The sequence below is a fragment of the Chiloscyllium plagiosum genome, chromosome 9, assembly GCF_004010195.1.
Source record: "Chiloscyllium plagiosum isolate BGI_BamShark_2017 chromosome 9, ASM401019v2, whole genome shotgun sequence".
NCBI lineage: Eukaryota > Metazoa > Chordata > Chondrichthyes > Orectolobiformes > Hemiscylliidae > Chiloscyllium > Chiloscyllium plagiosum.
Genome location: NC_057718.1, coordinates 84,353,526 through 84,373,612, shown reverse-complemented (window position 1 = coordinate 84,373,612; position 20,087 = coordinate 84,353,526). Strand labels below are relative to the sequence as shown.

At 40.4% G+C, this 20,087-nt stretch overlaps 1 protein-coding gene across 1 annotated transcript in view; it reads left to right on the top strand.

The window, feature by feature from the left end:
* Positions 1-20,087, top strand: part of galm (galactose mutarotase) — a 66,248-nt gene that overhangs the window by 14,777 nt on the left and 31,384 nt on the right. The window contains exon 3 of the mRNA XM_043696410.1: positions 19,151-19,357. Coding sequence (XP_043552345.1) covers positions 19,151-19,357 — 207 coding nt within the window. The remainder of the gene's footprint in view (positions 1-19,150; positions 19,358-20,087) is intronic.

Genomic DNA, 20,087 nt, shown 5'->3' with positions numbered 1-20,087 from the left:
GTGCTGGAAGAGCACAGCGGTTCAGGCAACATCCGAGGAGCAGTAAAATCAGGATGCTGCCTGAACTACTGTGCTCTTCTAGCACCACTAATCCAGAATCTGGTTTCCAGCATCGGCAGTCATGGTTTTTATCCAGTCGTTACAAATGTTTTATTTTGTATGTTTTGATATTTATTGTTATGCTAAAAATCAGCCTTGATACATTCGTAACACTAAAGTATATGATTACAGTATTCTGGGGAGAGCTTTTGTTGCCAGTCTTTCCGCATTATTTTAGTATGTTTTGCACTATCTGCATCCTATTTGTCATTGGGAGTGGCAGAAGAGACATGTTCTATAAAGAGAAACAGAAATGTAGTCAGTTTAGCAATTTTGGCAGCAGGCAGGGGATGGTGGAAGAACCTATCCTAGGCTTTGGTGGTTTGTATGACAACAGACTGCACTTGAATTGAAAGTAGAGTAGCCTCCTTTTGTCAACTTCCAGTGCTTCCACTGTCCTGTTGCAAAAATGCTAATGAAAACCTCTGCGGATTAAATGCTTTGCCTCTTGCTATCCCCAAATCTTCTCTGTGCCACATCTCACCCCACCATCTCCCTGCCCTGCATCCCCATTGTCCAATAGCTCTCAACTGTGGGGTCCTGCAATTTTCAGTCTTTGAAATGGGGTCACGGGGGGGGGGGGGGGGGGGGACAAATTACCATTCAACATATGTATGCACAAAGTGTTAGACCTCCAACTGCCAACCACTTGTTTTTCAGATGCAACATAGGCAGTTGTAGGTGAAGAATCCTTGCTTCTCTACCCCTTCCCCCACCCTAGTACACGTGTGTCAAAAGGTTTAAACTATGTTCAGTTTCTGAATCAATTTAGCCAACTTTGTGATGACTGAATGTACTTGTTGCATACAGCAATATACTAAAAGTGACGTGTATTCAGTACCTCAACTATTCCAAATCTCTCTACCTCATTTTTGTTTGAAATGTTAGTCATGTCTGCTGGGCTGCTTAACAATAATGCAATTCTGAATTAAATATAGAGTTGTTCTCCCTTTCTATGCCATCTCCTCGCCCCTGGGCCCACCTCAGACGCCGAGTTCCCTCCTTCTCCTATTTATTTAGCTTCGATTGATCTCTGGGTTTTGTTTTTGCTGCATTTTACTTTGCTAGACACTTTGCATTGAAGTATATGTAAAGAAAAGAGACACATCTACGTGGTATCTTTCGTGACCACAGATGTCTCAAAATGACTTTCAATCACTAATGTACTTTTGCAGTGCAGTCACCATTTTCATGCAGGAAATGCGTCAGCCAATTCGTGCACAGCAAGAGCCACAAAGAACAATGTGGTAATTGCCACCTGATCTGTTTCGGTGTGTTTGTTGAGAAATAAATGTTGGCCAGGACACTTGGGTGATCTTTCCTGAAAAATGCAGTTTGTCTCGCTGGTGAAGTTTTTTTTTGATATATTCTTGATCTATTCCCACTGCCAAATGATTCTGTGTGACATCCAAAAAGTCGCAAGTAAGTAAGCAAACTAGATCCAACACATGATGGGGAACACGATGGCTCTAAAAATGAAAACTTTCAAGAGCCTGATCGTTAGTGAGCAAATTGCAAATGAATTAGCTGTAGTCTAAAGTATACTTGATGTAAGAGTTGTCGTTGGAGATTGGAAAATTGAAAATGTAACTCCATTATTTAAAAAGGTTTTGAGAGAAAAAAATTGGAAATTATTCCTATTGGTGTAACATCTATTGAGGGGAAGTTATTAGAATTTATAATAAAAGACAAATCTACTGAAAACCAACAGAAATTTTAACGGATTAGCGAGAGCTAACAAGGATGCCTTGACATCTGAAACAATTGGGATTTTTGGACAAGGTGTGGATATTTCTGCTAATTGAAAAAAAAACTTACACTTGAAAGCCTAATGCACAATAGAGTACTTTACTTGCTCATTAAAAATTCTCCCAATGAAAACAAATTCCCATTAGCCTTCAAAATTTATCTTCCTCAGGCTGTTTTTTTTTAAAAAAGGAAATCACTTTGGTTATAGAAATATTTACTAATTAATCATTCAACCCTTCATAGACACACAGCAAACCTATATGCTACTAGTTCATATCCAAATTCTAAAATAACTTGTATTCAGGTAACAGTAAGTAACTGGTAGTTAAGTGTGAGATAACTCATTTTGACTTTTAAAATAAGATAGATTTTTAGCACTTTTTATACAATCATAGAAACAGACCCTTCAGTGCAACTTTTCTGCACTGACCAGTCATCCCATTCTGACCTAGTCCCATTTGACAGCATTTGACCCACAGCGTTTTAAACCTTTCCTATTCATATAACCATCTAGATGCTTTTGAAATGTTGTCGTTGTAGCCACCTCCACCACTTCCCCTGGCAGCTTGTTCCATACATGCAACACCCTCTGTGTGGAAAGGTTACCCCTCAGGTCCTTTTTATATCTTTTGCCTCTCACCTTAAACTTGTGCCCTCTAGTTCTGGACTCCCCCACCCTACAAAAAGATGTTGATTATTCACCCTATCCATGCCCTTCATAATTTTTATTTTAAATGATGAGTGTAAAATGTGGAGTTTTAGGGGTTCAGGCAAATGGATCACTAAAATGTATTTGATATGTGCAATAACGTATGAACATAGAACTGTAAGCACAGCAACAGGCCCATCGGCCCATGATGTTGTGCCAGACATGATACCAAATTAAACTAATCCCTTCTGCCTGCCTTTGGTCCATATCCCTCCATTCCTTCATATTAATGTGCTTATCTAAAAGTCTCTTAAATGCTGCTATCATGTCTGCCTCCACTATCACCCCTGGCAGTGCATTTCAGACTCCTACCACTCTGTTTTAAAAAAACTTGCCCCTCACATCTCTTTTGAACTTTGTTCCTCTCACCTTAAATGCACGCCCCTTAGTGTTAGACATATCAATTCTGGGGGCAAAACATTCTGACTGTCAACCCTATCTATGCATCTCATTTTGTAGACTTCTTATCAAGTATCCACTCAGCTTCCACCACTCCAGAGAAAATGACACCAGTTTCACTCCCCTTTCCTTATAGCACATACCCTCTCATCCAGCTAAATCTCTTCTGCACGTTATCTAAAGCCTCCACATCCTTCCTGTAATGTGGCGACCAGAATTGAATGGAATACCCTGTGTAGCCTAACCAGAGCCTTATAAAGCTGCAACATAACATCCTAACTCTTGCACTCAATTCCTCATTCAAAAAAGGCAAGCATGCCACATGACTCCTTTACCACCCTATATAATTGAATGGCCACTTTCAGGGAGCTATGGGCTTGAACCCAAGATCCCTCTGTGCGTCAATGCTGATAAGAGTCCTGCCATGATGAAAGTATGGCCTTTACAAGTTGAGAGCAAGAATATAATGGAGAAAAGACTTTGCTATCGTAATGCAAATCTCTGGGTACAGGAAATATTTAGAGATGGATGCACCACACCTTAAAAAAAAAAGTATCAACTTTGGACAGGCATAGAATAAACTTATTAGTATGTTACTGGAATTTTGAAAGTTAGAATATAAGGAGAAATTGCACAAGCAAAGCTTGTATTCCTTGGAATGTAGATGGAAAGTTTGGTTACAGTCTTAAGGAAGAAGAATTTATAGAGTAGGTAAAGAGAAACCCTTTCTCCTGGTGGGTTGATTTGGTAAAAGGGACATAACCTTAAAATAAGAGTTAGGCCATTCAGGAAAGAAAGTTATCCCATTATGGAGGATATTCTTCCCTTTGCAGTGGATATTCTCACGTCTTTAATTTTGTACGTATGCGTGTTTTGGTGTTTTGTCTTTATTAATTTTATCAGTATTTGAAAGTAATAAGATTCCTCTTGCTTGTGCTCAAGAAAACTTTGTTAACTGGCTGTGTAATATTTTGTGTGAACTAAATAACTACATTTTTATTGAGGTGAGGTAGAGCTGCATGCTAAAAAGACCATTAAATCTTCCTTGTGGTCAGTTGAAAAGGTTGGAGAGTGGGGGATGCATTCATTCCTCCTCACTTGGTTGTGACAATTAAGAAGCAGCTTTTCATGCAAAGTGTAGAACTCACTCCCACAAACGTGAGTAGATTCTAGCTCACTTAATCATTTTGTTTTGATAGACTTTTGTTAGGTAATGGCATTGAGGAACATGGATGATCCAAGTTAAGTAGATGGGTGACCTAGATTAGCCATGATCTCACTAAATGGCAGAATAAGTTTAGTGGACTGACTGGCTATTCCTATTCCTATGTTCATAAATCAGATTCAATGTCAAGTCAATCCAGCATCAAAACCAGACCCAACCTGGATGTAGGTTTGCTCGCTGAGCTGGAAGGTTCATTTCTAGATGTTCCGTAACACTAGCCACCTGGATACATGAACACCAACTAGCCACAAAACGCCATGACCCTCTGTCACTAGCATCCTTACATACAGATATGAAAGGACATCACTTCGACTGGGACAACACATCCATCCTAGGACAATCCAAACAGAGACATGCATGAGAATTCTTAGAAGCACAGCATTCCAACCAGAACTCTAACAACAAACACATAGTCAGACCCCCATCTACCATCCCCTGAGAAAAAGAACAGGAAATGACATCACAGGAAATAACAACACCAACCCAAAGAAACCCAAGCATGTAAATAGAAAGCAAGCAGGAATCATGTACAGTGCTTTGCCTGAGGCCCACTGAAGATGTTACCTAGTAGGGTGACGAAATGTCTGGAAATGAACCTTCCAGCTCACTGAACAAACCTACATCCAGAAGCTTAACTGGAGCTACAAATTCTCTCAAACTCGCCCAGACCCAACCGTTTTGAGTCTCCTCCATTTAGGTGCTATCATCTCAGAGGACCATAGGTTTGCTCTCTCATTAGATGGGGAAGCCTAGTGGTGAGTTTAACCTGAGGGCTACAATGCCCCAGGTGATGGATGAGGTTGTTAAGATAGAACCTTAATGGTGGCCTCAGCCGGCACAGGGACTGAACCTGCACTGTTGGTGACAAACCAGCCATCCAGCCAACTGATCTATCTGACCCCATTTATATCCCAGTGCTATATTGGTAGGTGTTTACAGTATATTGGCATGCCTCTTCAGTCATTGTGCAGGAGATGTGGGAAGAACTGCAGATATGTTAGCAGCAAAGAAAAGAAGTGTCAATACCTTTATTTTGATGTTTCACTCCTGGAATTGTTGGGTAACAAAGTAGCAAAAAGTACTTAAGTCAGAGCGTCTGTGGCTTTGAGTCATTGTGGTGTGTTAAAGTTAAATGTAGCTGATGTGCTTGAGTTGTATGCTTGGGAAAACAGGTTGAACCCGTCACTAACCACTCTGCCTTGTACATACACGGTTTCTTACAAACTAATATTGAAATAGAAAACTGAATAGAATGCACTTTCCCATTACGGAAACACCACTGATAGCAGATATGCTGTAGTCTGCTACCTATGCCTCTTTGCAATTTGGAGAACTGAATGTTTGAAGACACAAATGATCATCCTAATCACACAAGTTAATACTTTGAAAGAACCATTAGGTCTACATTTAAATTAGGATTAGAATTAGAATTCCTACAGTGTGGAAACAGGCCCTTTGGCCCAACAAGTCCACGCCGACCCTCTGGAGAGTAACCCACCCAGACCCATTCCCTATCCTATATTTGCCCCTGACTAATCTATCTAACCTACACATCCCTATGGGCAATCTAGCATGGCCAGTTGACCTGACCTGCACATCTTTGGATTGTGGGAGGAAAACTGAGCACCCAGAGGAAACCCACGCAGACACTGGGAGAATGTGCAAACTCCATACAAACAATTGCCAAAGACTGGAATTTAACCTGGGTCCCTTTGAGGCAGCAGTGCTAACCACTGAGCCACCGTTCTGCTCTCTTTGTAAAAGAGACAAAATATGTTTTATAACAATAATGGGAATTGTTGCTCAATCCAATCAATGTGTGGTATTTATCTCTCTGTGATGGGTGTGCCTAATCCTGTAGGCTTACCATGTTACAGTATCTATTTCTGTCTTTTTAACTAGTCACCTTAAATCATCTTCCTTTGATTGAAGAGTTAGATTTTAGGGATTGAAATAACTGCAGAGGTCACCAAGTCACCCTTTATCTACATGTGGCCAGCCAGCTCGGTGTGGGTCCCTGAAGTGTGGGTATTCTGAATATTCTGTTTATATCAGTCAGACACGGCTCTCTGGTTGACCCAGGTTAACAACCCCGGTCAAGGATCTCGTAGTCAATAAAATCCATCTGGTTCCGATCTCGCAGGGAGTGTCTTATGGACGCAGAATGGTTTCAGCACAATCTGAAGACATACAAATTGTCCTATTCATGTTGTCTACAAGAATCCCATTGTCCCATTTTTTCCTCGTAGCCTACAAATATTTTCTCTTCAAAAAGAAATTGGATAATTATTTGAAAACCAAAATTGAATCTACCTTCTCCACGCACTTGCGAAATGCACTTAAGATCCTAAATGCACCCTTTTTTAAAAATACTTTCTCCGTACATGGCTTTTGATAATTTTGCCATTTATCCTGGAGAAACTGTGGATGTTTATGGAGGAAATTCCAAAAGTATGAGCCCTAGCAGGTAAAAATGATCTCAACTAAAGGAGTGACTAAAATCGGGATTGTATCAGAGGCTAGAAATGGAGAACCAGTGATCTTCGAGGTTGTGGGGCTGGAGAAGGTTACACAAAAAATTGAGATGAGATCATGGAGGGATTTGGAATCAAGGATGAAATGGTAGAACAGAGGTCTTGCTGAACTGAGAGGCAGTTTGGCCAGGAAGCATGTAGGGGTCAGGTCAAGCCACCATAATCTTACCAGGCTATAGGGCTGCTCTGTCGTTAGAGAGAGATGATTGGTGGTAATCTGATCTGAGGGCTGCCACACCTCGGATGAGGTGAAGATTGAGAAGTAGTGTCCTTCATGGTAACCTCAGCAGGTGTGGGAATTGAACCCAAGCTGTTGGCATTACACTGCTTTGCAAACCAACTACATATAACTGTAATGGGTGAATGGGGTGCTAAAGCATAGGATATGAGCTGCAGGATTATTAAGCTGAAGGTTGTGGAAGGTAGAAGGCTGGATGTCGATGAGGAGAATGTGGTAATTGTTAAGGCAATAGGAAGTGTTTAGTGAAGAATTCAGTAGCAGATGTTCTGAGGTCAGATCTGAGTTTGTGAATGATACAGAGATGAAAGTAGGCTGGGGCAGATGTGTAGAGAGAACTGCTGGGGAAAGGGATAAAAATGGATAGGGAATGGAGTTTTTGGAGATGGAAGGCAATGGTTTCAGTCTTTTCAATGGTTAATTGGAGAAAGTTTATACTCATTTAGTACTAGTGGTCAGATAAGAAGTGTGACAAATCAGTGATGGTGAAGAGAAGTGGTACTGAAGTAGATCCAGTGTTGTCAGTTGTATTTGTGAACCTTTGTGTTTGGAAGAGATATTGCCTTTAAGGGGATAATTTATTTACTTGGAATTTAGGGAAAAAAAGAAGAGCCACAACATCACTTGTATTTTATAAGTCTCTGAGTAGTAGGAAGGGAATAAAATAACAGGCTTGCAAAGAAATTACACAAGTGCAGGAATTATAGAGTCATGATAATAAGATGAGATAACTTAACCAGCATGGAATGGGATAGTAGTTTTGTTAACGGTAGAGAAGGGTATTTCTGAAGTTTGGGAGCATGTTCTTGGTCAATATGTTTTCTGCCCAATGAGGAAGGAGGTACGGCTGGATTTTGGCCTGAGGAATGTGATGGATGAATTGGTGAATGTCAAAGTTGGGGAGCATCTAGCCAATAGTGACCATTGTATTAAATAAAATGAAGATTAGTTAGGACTAGTTAAGAGTCAATCACATTGCTGAGAGTCTAGAATCACAAGTAGGCCAGACCAGGTAAGGATGGTAGCTTCCTTCCTAAAGGCCATTACTGAACCAAATGGGTTTTTGCCAACAATTGGCAATGGATTCATAGTCATTAGACTCTTAATTCCAGATTTTAAAAATTGAATTCAAATTCTACCATTTGCTGTGACAGGATTCGAACTTTGGTCACCAGAGCCTGGGCCTCTGGATTAACAATCCAGTGATAATACCACTAGGCCATCATGCACACCAGTAAAATGCTTAACTAAAGGAAGATAATTTCAGCATATTAAGGATAAATCTAACAGAGGGCATCTTTAAGCATAATAGCAGTAAAAGGGTTATCAGACAGGTTCTGGGGCCTATGCAGGGCCAAAAAGACAGTCTACTGGTGGAGATAGATGGCATGACGGAGATACTAAACAGGTTTGTGATTTTTGAGAAGTATTCTGTAGAAGTGTTCACCAATGAAGAAGATATTGCTAAAGCTAAATGAGGTTGTTGGAATACTGGATACCATAAAAATAGGCAGTGCAAGGCTGGCTGTATTTCGAATTAAGTTATCGAGGCCAGGTGTGCCATATGCTGGGGAAGTAAGGGTAGAGGTTCAGAGCATCTTCCTCTGCTGCTTAGATATAGAGGTGGTTCCAAAAGGATTGGAGGACTGCAGGTATTGCAGCCTTGTTCAGGACAAGGCAAAGGGTAAATATGACAATTATCGTCAAGTGAATTTAAGTCTGCTCATGGAGAAACATTTAGAAACAAGCAGGAAAATATTAGTAGCCACTTCCACAATTGTAGATGGATAAAAGAGAGCTAGGGTTTGTTTTGGATAAGTTATATTTGACTTGAGTCAGAGATGCACAGCACGGAAACAGACCCTTTGGCCTAACTCATCCATGCCGACTAGATATCCTAACCTAACCTAATCTAGTCCAGCAGTTGGCCCATATCTCTCTGAACCCTTCCTATTCATAAATCCATCCAGATGCCTTTTTAAATGTTGCAATTATACCAGCCTCCTCTACTTCCTCTGGCAGCTCATTCCATATATGCACCAACCTCTGCGTGAAAAGATTACCCCTTAGGTCCCTTTGACATTTTCCCCCCCCTCACCCTAAACCTATGCCCTCCAGTTCTGGACTCCCTCACCCTGGGGAGAAGACCTTGTCTATTTACCCTATCCATGCCCCTCATGATTTTGTAAACCTCTATAAGGTCACCCCTCAGCCTCTGACGCTCCGGGGAAAACTGCCCCAGCCTATTCAACCTCTCCCTATAGCTCAAATCCTCCAAACCTGGCAACATCCTTGTAAATCTTTTCTGAACCCTTTTCAAGTTTCACAGCGTCCTTCCTGAAAGGAGGGAGACAAAAATTGCAGACAATATTCCAAAAGTGGCCTAACCAATAGGGAAAATGTTGCTAAACAAAGAGACCTTGGAGTATAGGTTCATAGTTCCTTGAAAGTGCAGTCGCAGGTAGATAGGATAGTGAAGAAGGTGCTTTCCTTTATTGGTCAGAGCATTGAGTATAGGAGTTGCGAGATCATATTGTGGCTGAATATGTTAACAGAAAGGATAAATGATGGCAGTGCAGTTGTTATTTATATGAACATTCAACCATTTTTTGATGGAGTGACACTTCAAACTTGTCAGTAACAATTGAAGCTGATGGCATAAAATGAGATGTAACAGTAGGGATAATATAAAATTGGCAAAAATTAGAAAGTATTTGTTATGAGTGGTTTGTTTTGGGCTAAAGGAAGGTATACACTGGAATTTCCTAAGGTTAAGTACTAGAGTACCACTGTTTTTGCTAAGCATTAGTAAATTAGATTTATATCCAATTATATTTTTATATATGCAAATTACCTTAAATATAGGAAATGGTGAGAAAGTGAGCAATAGACTTTGAGAGGACATGTAGCAGAAGGAATGCAACACAAAAAAGTGAAATGATGTATTTTGTTAGGGAGCGTGAAGACAATATATGCTTAATGATACAATTTAAGAGTGTACTTGAAAGAAGGAGCGGCATGGTGACACAGTGGTTAGCACTGCTACTTCACAGTGCCAGAGATCTGGGTTCAATTCCTGCCTCAGGCGACTGCCTGTGTGGAGTTTGCACATTCTCCCCGTGTCTGCGTGGATTTCCTCCCACAGTCCAAAAATGTGCAGGTTAGGTGAATTGGCCATGCTAAATTGCCCGTAGTGTTAGGGGAATGGGTCTGGGTGGGTTGCGCTTTGGCAGGTTGGTGTGGACTTGTTGGACTGAAGGGCCTGTTTCCACACTAAGTAATCTAATCTAAAAAAAAGTGAAAAGGGTCCATGGGTGGCTTTGTATAGATCTGTAAATATGACATGACAATTTAGCAAAGCGGTTCATAGCATTGATGGGAATCTGGGCTTTTTAAATAGAGGTGTAGAGCACTATTCGTGCTCATACTATATACAGCTATATTCTAATGCACCCAAAGCTAAGGTATCACAGTCAATTTTAGACACTGGTTTAGAAATAGTGCAAAGGATTTGAAGAGGGTGCAGAATACTTTTGCTAGTATGTTTACAGTTAAGTGAAGTGAAGCTGGAGTTGCTCTCCTTAGAATAAATTAAGAGGAGATTTGATGGCGATATTTAAAATCCTGAAGGTTTAGGTAGAGTAAATATAAATTTTTCTAGTGGCTGATGGTTTAATAATGCGATGACACAAGTTGAAGGAATTGTAAAAAGAAGCAGAGGCAACATGAAGACAAAGTGCACTGTTTGATAGAATAATGGATACAGATTCAGTATATCTTTCACAAAAGAATTGGATCAGTTTTATCTTTATTTCTTAATACAGACAAACATACAAAGTGACATACAAATTTGAGGAAGGATTAGTCCATTCAGTCTCTAGAGCTTGTTCTGCCATTTGATAAGATCCTGATTTGTTGACTGTCTGCATTCCATGAACTTGACTAGAGTTGAGTGCCATACCAGATCAGCTATAATCTAATCAAATAGTGGTGAATGCTGGAGGGCACAATTTTAAAAGTAAGAGGTCTTCATTTTTCAGGTGAAGAGGAAGGGAAAAAGAATTCACTCCAAATCATTAGTTTGTGGAATTCACTTCCAGATAAGACAGTGGAAACTCTGTTATTTAATTTACTCAAGGCTAAGTTAGACAAGGCAATTGAGGTTTATTGGGGACAGACAAGAAGTTGGAATTGAGACTGAATGCAGGACCAGGCTTTAAGGACCAAAGGGCTTACTCATGTTCCAACGGAGGGACTAAATGATCTAATTTAGTTCCTATAGCTCTGCTTCAGTAACTAGCTATAAGAATTGTTGATCTCCAGCCTCCAAAAACCCTTGATCAGGAGGAGTAGTAGGAGCCAAATGAGACAAGTGAGGGAGGTGCATGAAGGTTGGAGCTTCTGAACTGTGCACTGTGCAGAATCTGATAATCTCTTTAGGTTTCTCAATTTCTATGTCTGTTCTCGATCTCTGTACCTAATCTATAATTTCTTGGGTAGCTTGATATCATCTGTTGATTTTATGGAGAATATTGCTTTGTTCTTTGTACCTTTGTATCACAACCCTATATAGAGATCAGTTGGGAGTAGGTATCTTTTAAAAAGCAGATACCGTTGAAGTTTAATTAGGTGAGGACAGAAACCTTTTGTATTTGTGAGTGAGGTGCTGCCAGTTTCAATCAGAAATATAACAAGTTAACTAAAAGTGTTGTTATTGTAGTTTTTACTTTGGAAATAAGACAAAGATTGTGTCTTTATCTGCTTCATCTTGTGCTTCAAAGGAAGTATTGCATGTTGTCTGTGGCTAAAGTACCTCAGCGTTTTCCGCTCTATTGCATATAGATTTGCACAGGTTAACACTTTCTTTCAAAACTTATTATTTAAATTACATTGCAAAAAGCAGATAGCATGAAGGAAAAGAATGGCCTTGCATTTGTGTTGCACTTTCCACAGTCTTAGGAAATGCTAAAGCACTTTTATGTGCAGTGAAGTCCTTTTGAGGCATTTAAAAATCCAGCTGTTGGAAACTGTTGTATCCTTGGTTAAAAATCATACAACACCAGGATATAGTCCAACAGGTTTATTTGGAAGCACTAGCTTTCAGAGTGCTGCTCATTCATCAGGTAGTTAATACACTTTGTGCACCCCAGTCCAACACCGGCACCTCCAAATCATGTTGTATCCTTGTGTTGGGTGCCTTACGAAGAATATACCTTGTAGAGCAAGAGTATTGAAAATGTATTGAGGCACCTCTGAATGGAAATTGACATTGAAGAAAGTTTTACACTTATTGCAAGTCTGTAATTTCCAAATTGAAATGTTTTGCCGTTGGCCTTTTTACTTGTCATGGTAAGTAATTTGCCAATATTAAGACTATTACAATAGTATAGAGTAGGAGGTGCTGTATTGAGACACATTAACTTTCTCTTGCCCCTTCTGTAACAGTCAAGTGAATTCTTTTTTTTGTAAAGTCTCAGTCTACGAGTTTTGTGAGTAAATTAATTGTTTTAAGAGAAATGTCAATGATGTAATGTAATGAATGCAACAACAGAATTATGCACAAGAAGCCCTCCACAGAAAGCATTGAGATTCCAGTTCAGATAATCTGTTTTAGTGATATTGATTTGAGAGATAAATATTGGCCAGGATGTTTGGAAAACCTTCTTTGCTGTTCAAAATAGTATCATGGGATTTTTTTTTGTGTGGTGATTGGGCATTGGGCCACGTTACCTATAAAAACAAGGCCCACAACACAGTACTGCTTTTGTACTGACCTGGAGTGTCAGCATTGAATATTGTGCCTAAGTACTGGAGTAGGATTTGAACCCAAAAGCGTTGACTTGGCTGAAAGTGTTACAAATGAACTGAAGTTTTATTTTAATTCTTTCATTTGCTGGCAAGGCCAATATTCATTACCCATCCTAAATTTAGATTTAGGTTTTATTGTCACATGAACTCTGAAAAGAGGGCAGGTGTAAAAAGTATAGAATGTCACCAGACACACAGCCATCTTAGGTACAAAGTACCCAGGTACAAAATCTTAATTACAGATGTAGAAAAATAAAGAAATGTTTTAGAAAGTTCAGCACTACAGGCTTAGTATAATAGTAGAAAAATAAAGAAATAAAGTTTTTAAAAATATCCTTAAGAAGGTGGTAATGAGCTGCCTTTTTGAACTGCTGCTATCTGTTTGGTGTCGGTAGACTCAGTGCCGTTAGAAATGAAGTTCCAGTAACAGTGAGGAAACTGATATGTTTCCAAGTCAGAATGGTGCATGGTTTGTAGGGAAACTTTCAGGTGATACTCCTATGTGCTTTCTTTAAAAGAATAAGCAGAAATTGGCTAGATGTCAATTTTGATAAGTTTCTTGGGAAGCTACTTTGCAAGCCCTAAAGAATTTTCTCTCACTATCTTCCCAAATTCATCTCATTATCGAAGCACAACACTCCTATGGCGTTCCACTTGTCACTTTTTCCCACTTGCCATTCGTGCAAGTACTTACCAGTGTCAAAAGTCATACTGCACCGAAACAAGCTCTTTAGCTCAACTCGTCCATGCCAAACAGGTTCCCAAATTGAACTAATCCCAATTGCTTGCATCATATCCCTCTAAACCCTTCCCATCAATGTACCTGTCAAATGGCTTTGAAATGTTGTAATTGTTCCCACCTCTACCACTTCTCTGACAGCTTGTTTCATACACATGCCACCCTCTGTGATAAAGTTGCCCCTTAGGCCCTTTTTGAATCTTGCCTCTCTCACCTTAAACCCGTGTTGTATAGTTTTGGACTCCCCTATCCTGGGGAAAAGACCTTAACTAGTCACCCTATCCATGACTTTCTCGATTTTATAAATCTCTATAAGATGACCCCCTCGGCCTCTGATGCAGCAGGGAAAAAACGCCCCATTCTATCCAGCCTCTTCTTATAACTAACTGAGTCACAGTAACATCCTTGTAAATCTTTTTTGCACCCTTTCCAGTCTAATAACATCTTTTCTTTAGCAGGGCAACCAAAGTTCTTCTATGCAGTACTCCAAATGTGGTCTTACAAATGTCTTGTACAGCCATAACATGACGTCTCAACTCCTATAACCGATGCTGTGACCAATGAAGGCAAGCAAATTGAATGCCTTCATCACCCTGTCTACTTGTAATGCCACTTTCAAGGAACTATGTACCTGCACCCCTAGGTCTCTCTGTTCAACAGCACTCCTCAGGGCCCTATTGTTAACCATGAAAGATCTGCCCTGGTTTGTCTTACCAAAATGCAACATCTGATGTTTATCTGCATTAAATTCCATCTGCCATTCCTCAGCTCATTGGTCCAGTTGATCAAGATCCCATTGTACTCTTCTTCACTAGGAGAAAATGAGGACTGCAGATACTGGAGATCAGAGTTGAGAGTTCGGTGCTGGAAAAGCAACATCCCGGGGGAGGAGAATCGTTGTTTCGGGCATAAACCCTTCATCAGTGTCCACTGTTTCACCAATTTTGCTGTCATCCATAAACTTACCGTGCCTCCTATGTTCTCATCCACGTCATTTATATAAATGACAAACAACAATGGACCCAACACTGATCCTTGCGGTGTACCATTGGTCACAGGCCTTCAGTCTGATAACCCTCTATCACCACCCTGTGTTTCCTACGATCAAGCCAATTTTGTATCAGTTGACTAGTTCTACCTGGATCTCATGTGATTTAACCTTACTAACTAGTCCACCATGCAGAACCTCATCTAAGGCCTTGCTGAAGTCCATTGTAGACATGTCTACTGCTCAGCCTTCATCCATCTTCTCAGTAACCTCTTCAAATTTTTGAGACTGCTGGGACTTCTGAGGATTCTTGGTACTGAAGCCATCTTTAAAGTCTAGCTGTGCACCCAGTAAAGCACTTGCCTGGTTTTGTTTGCACAGCACAGTTCCTGTCAAATGTTTCAGACATGTTGAACAGAGGGAAATTGGTAGGACACTTTGCTGGAGGTCCATGGAGATCCCAGTGGACAGCGGTGAGCATGCAGTTGATTGCCTTGATGTTGGCACTGGTGTGCAAGAGGAAGGGCTGGAGGAGCAAGCTAATGTTATTAGGTAACTGCTCTGACTTTCATGCTGGGGATTGTCACTGTCTACTTTCTATAAGTGGGTGGAAAAATAGAAACTGCACATCAACAAGGCAAGAAGACTTTATAATGAGAACATTAATACATGCAAATAGGCTTCTCATCACTGACGAGTGAGAATCACCATTCAACACTTGCTTGGAGAATAAGACATTCCATTGGGAATTTCCTTATTGCTGATCCCATGCAATTCTCTCTACATTTTCACCAATGCCAGTGGGTTCAGTGTCTGGAAAGATTTCACCCTATATGTCTGCTGCCCTAGTGGTACTGGTCATGGGTTTGAAATGTGCTGTCAAAGGAACCTTTGAATTGCTGCATTGCATTGTATATAGTACCTTGTATATAAGCACACTTTGCTGCTTCTATGTGTCATTTTTGGAAGAAGTGAATTTTTAAGCAAGAGATGAGGTGCTGATCAAATGGGCTGCTTTATCCTGGATGGTTGAGCATCTTGAAAGTTTTTGGAGCCGTAGATCACGGCAAGGGCAAAATATTCCAAAACATTTGTGACTTATTGTCTTGAAAAGCTGTGGGGAGTGAAGAGTTACTGTCACAGAGCTCTCAGCTCTGATTTGCTCTTAAAGCTACAATTTATGTAACTGGTTCATCTGATCAATGACAGTTCTTGCTGTGTTGATGGTGAGGGATTCGTTGATGGTAATAGCGTTTGATATCAAAGGGATATAGTTTGATTCTCTCTGGAGGTGGATGTTGCCTGGCATTTGACATTTATCAGCCAAAGCTGAATGTTTCCTGGTCTTAAACATAGCTGACCAGAATTCGATCCATTTGGAATTCATTACTTTTTTTTTAAAAAAGTAACCTTCTGTCACCCGCAAATCAGAAGCCAGATATTAGATGGTAAATGTCTTATTGGGGCAGATGGCTTTCATTGTGGCTGTGCAGGTATTGTGTACCTACCCAGCATATTTAACTGATCTGTTCCTAAATTTGGAATCTGAAGTTCCACCTCACTGGATTGCTACAACCTTACATCGATGTGGGATTTTGAACCCTTCCTTTTGGCTGATGCAGTTTGAAAATGGGGGCACTAAATAAACCCCTTGAAAAATAGATCTGATCTGAGCTGCAGAAATATGTTGTGGCACTTCATTGCAGTTTTGTTCTGAAATAGAACTACTTAGCTCAAACCCACATCTACATTATAAGTAGAGCATTGTCAGAAATTTAACTAGCCCTCAACGCAGTCTATTTGTAAACAAACCGAACCTCAGTTACAGACTTTGAGTTACTGTACATTGTGTTCCAGGTGCTTGCAGTGTATTGTGCTTTGATGACAGAATATGTGTGCTGTCTATGATCACCATTTGGTGTTTACATTATATTATTTTAGTTAAGGAGATCTCAAATCATTATTTAGACTATTGCATTTTAGATTACCAAGCATCTCCACTAAGAGCAAATTCTGTTTAAAGTAGTTTTAATTTAAAACTCTACAGCCTTTATCCTATTTCACACAAATTCCGGCTCACCCAACACTCATATTCCTGTTGACCTTCATTGACTCTCAATTTCCCAATACTTCCTAATGTTCAAACTCCTTCATGCCTTATCCATTTCCATTTCTGTAGTTTCCCTGAGCCTGACAACATTCAGAACCCGCATGTTCCTCAGATTCTGGTCTCATGCCCCATGCCCACATCTTTCACCTTCTAACTGGGTATCTGTCTTTTCAGCCTATATGGCCTTAAACTCTGGTACACCCTCCTGAAATGCTTTCTAGATATCTCCATCTGTCTTCTTTTAGGTAGTCCCAAGTACCCACCTCTTTGACCAAACTTTGGGTCACTGTTCCATGGATTCCTGATGTGATCTGCATCAATTTTCCCTGATCGCAACTTTGAAATATTGTGGAATGATTGTCTACATTATAAATGTTATATCAATGTAAGTAGTGTCATATAAATTTAATTTCTTGATGCCTCTGAAGACCTTGCTGTGCAATAGAATAGATCATCAATAGAGGTTTTCCTTTTTGTTTTTTAAAATTTGCCAACTGATCTTGCATCTTTGAGAATTGTGTATGTGTACTTAGTACTTTTGTGAATATTTGCTCTTCCAATCTATAAAGCATTTCTCTATCATTGACTTCAGGTTTGGATTTGCCTCCTTTTAACTGTCTATTTTTGTTTCCTTCTTTTAAACCTGCTCCTTTGACCAAACTCGTAACCACTTGGTCCTTTAACATGGTGTCAGTTTTTGTCTCGTATTTCTCTCCTTCTGAAGCAAAATGGAACTTGTCTTAAGGACATTATATAAATGCAAGTTGTTGATTTATGTTTCAAGTTTGCAATGAGCACTACATGGATACAATCCATATATATGCTGTCTGGCAGGAAATTACTTTTGAGAAATATTTTATCTGATACCATGATGAATATCTTCTGATAGAACAAGTCATATCATGTTGCACATGCAACAGTGTACAGTAGAGTCATGGAGACTTATAGCACAGAAACAGACCCTTCAGTCTAACTCATCCATGCTGACCAGACATGCTAAATTCCTTTCCTATTTATGTTCCCATCCTGATGCCTTTTAAATATAGTTGTACCAGTCTCCACCACTTCCTCTGGAAGTTCATTCCACCCTCTGCGTGAAAAAGTTGGTAATTCAACCTCTGGTATAACTAAACTGCAAAACGTTTATCTACGGATTGTGTTGTGGTAATGCTGTATACATAATGTAGATATAGGTTTGAAATAAGTAATTCTATACTTAGCACATGCCAACTGACTTGAGCAGATGTTCTAAGCTGGCAATCCAATGTAAAACTTGGAGGAATACAGTACTGTTGGAGATGCCTTTATTTTTGAGTTAACTGTCCTCTCAGCTGAATGCAGAAAATCCAAAATGGAGAGCTCATTGGTGTATGAGGCGATATTTATAATGTTTATTTTTTCACTAAAGCAGATCTCTGTCAATGTTGCTTTGCTGTTTATGGGACTTTGTTTTATGTCAGCTGGCTGCCATGGTTTCTATATTTCAACAATGATAACTCTTCTGAAGTTTTTCATTAGCTGTAAAGCACTTTGGGACATTAATGGTCATGAAAGGCAATAAGTAAATGCAAGTCTGACAGACATTTGTGAACTACTCACATTGATGTCTGTTCCAATTGGAATTCCCCATCCCTGTCTATTTCATACCAGCCTTGTAACCTGATCACTAATTATCTGTTTTGTTTAACCACTGGAGTGAAAGGGAGTTTGAGAGAAATTCAATTTTTGAAACCAAAGAAAAGTTTCCTTCCTCCCCCTTTTAAAATATATTGCATTACTTTATTACACTTCTTTAGACGGTTAATACTGTGTTGTGATATTTTAGAAGGATTAGAGTAACGTTCCTAATTTTAGTTGTAATTAAACTTGAATATAACTTCAAGACCTACGTACAGGTGGTTCTTCACTTGTGACATAGGGTTATTAGAAGTTACTGTTTGGAATGTCAAAATCTTTTCTAAGTATTAGATATATGAAAGAGTTTTGTGCTGTCCCCTATAGTATGTCTAGTGGCAAGGGAGCCATTTAATTCCACTGGAGGTAGTGGCACCTTCCTGCCTTCACCTTGATTAAGGCTGGAGCAGGAAGGTTTCTGGACAGTCTACCAATTGCCTGATTTGTTAGGTGATGCAGTGGGTCTTTCTGCAAAAAGCCTGTGCTGCCAACACTGCACCTGTGAAAGTAACAGCAGTCTCCGAATCCTGTCCAGGCTCTAGCCTCCAGCTGTCTTCCTTCAAAAGACTCTGTATATGCTGAGGGCAATTGGAGCTGGATGTGAGTAGTTGGGTGCTCGGAGAAGCCTGAAGGCAGTGGATGGGTCTGTGACATTGAAGCGTTGAGGCTGAGAGTAGCTGCAAGAGCATGGTGAAGGAACTGGAACTGTTCCTGAGTTTTAGATGCTTAAAGTACCCCTACCCTATCCCTGCAACCCTGAGTTTCCCATGGCCAATCCACCCAGCATGCACATCTTTGGACTGCATTATTCTTTAGACTCGTCATTGATTAGTCATTTCAATTGAATGCATTTTTAATTCAAATTATTTTTCTTATAGGTGCTTTGGACATCCGAAATATTATCAAATGGAGTGAGGTTTTCCATGACAAGTGCTGATGGTGAAGAAGGGTATCCTGGAGAGCTGAAAGTCTGTGTGACGTACAGTCTTGATGGAGCAGTGCTGGCTATTAATTACAAGGCCCAAACCACTGAGACCACCCCTGTAAACCTGACCAATCATTCCTATTTCAATCTGGCAGGACACGTAAGATCAATTTTCTTAAACAAGTTCACTGCAGTAGATTGATCTGTTGAAGTTTAATATTGAAGTGACTGGAATGAAGATAAGAATCCCATGATGGTCCTAATAAGTCAGACCTTTTGTCCCACCGCCTCCAACCTCATAGTCCCACAACCCCACACCGCCCGTTTCTACCTCCTGCCCAAAATCCACAAACCTGACTGCCCCGGACAACCCATCGTCTCAGCCTGCTCCTGCCCAACCGAACTCATCTCGGCATACCTCGACACGGTCCTGTCCCCCTTAGTCCAAGAACTCCCCACCTACGTTCGTGACACCACCCACGCCCTCCACCTCCTCCAGGATTTACGCTTCCCCGGTCCCCAACGCCTCATCTTCACCATGGACATCCAGTCCCTGTACACCTCCATCCCCCATCACGAAGGACTCAAAGCACTCCGCTTCTGCCTTTCCCGCCGTACCACCCAGTACCCTTCCACCGACACCCTCCTTCGACTGACCGAACTGGTCCTCACCCTGAACAACTTTTCTTTCCAATCCTCCCACGTTCTCCAAACAAAAGGAGTAGCCATGGGCACCCGCATAGGCCGCAGCTATGCCTGCCTCTTTGTAGGGTATGTGGAACAATCCATCTTCCGCAAATACACTGGCCCCACCCCCCATCTTTTTCTTCGCTACATTGATGACTGTAAGGGCGCTACCTCGTGCTTCCACGAGGAGGTTGAACAGTTCA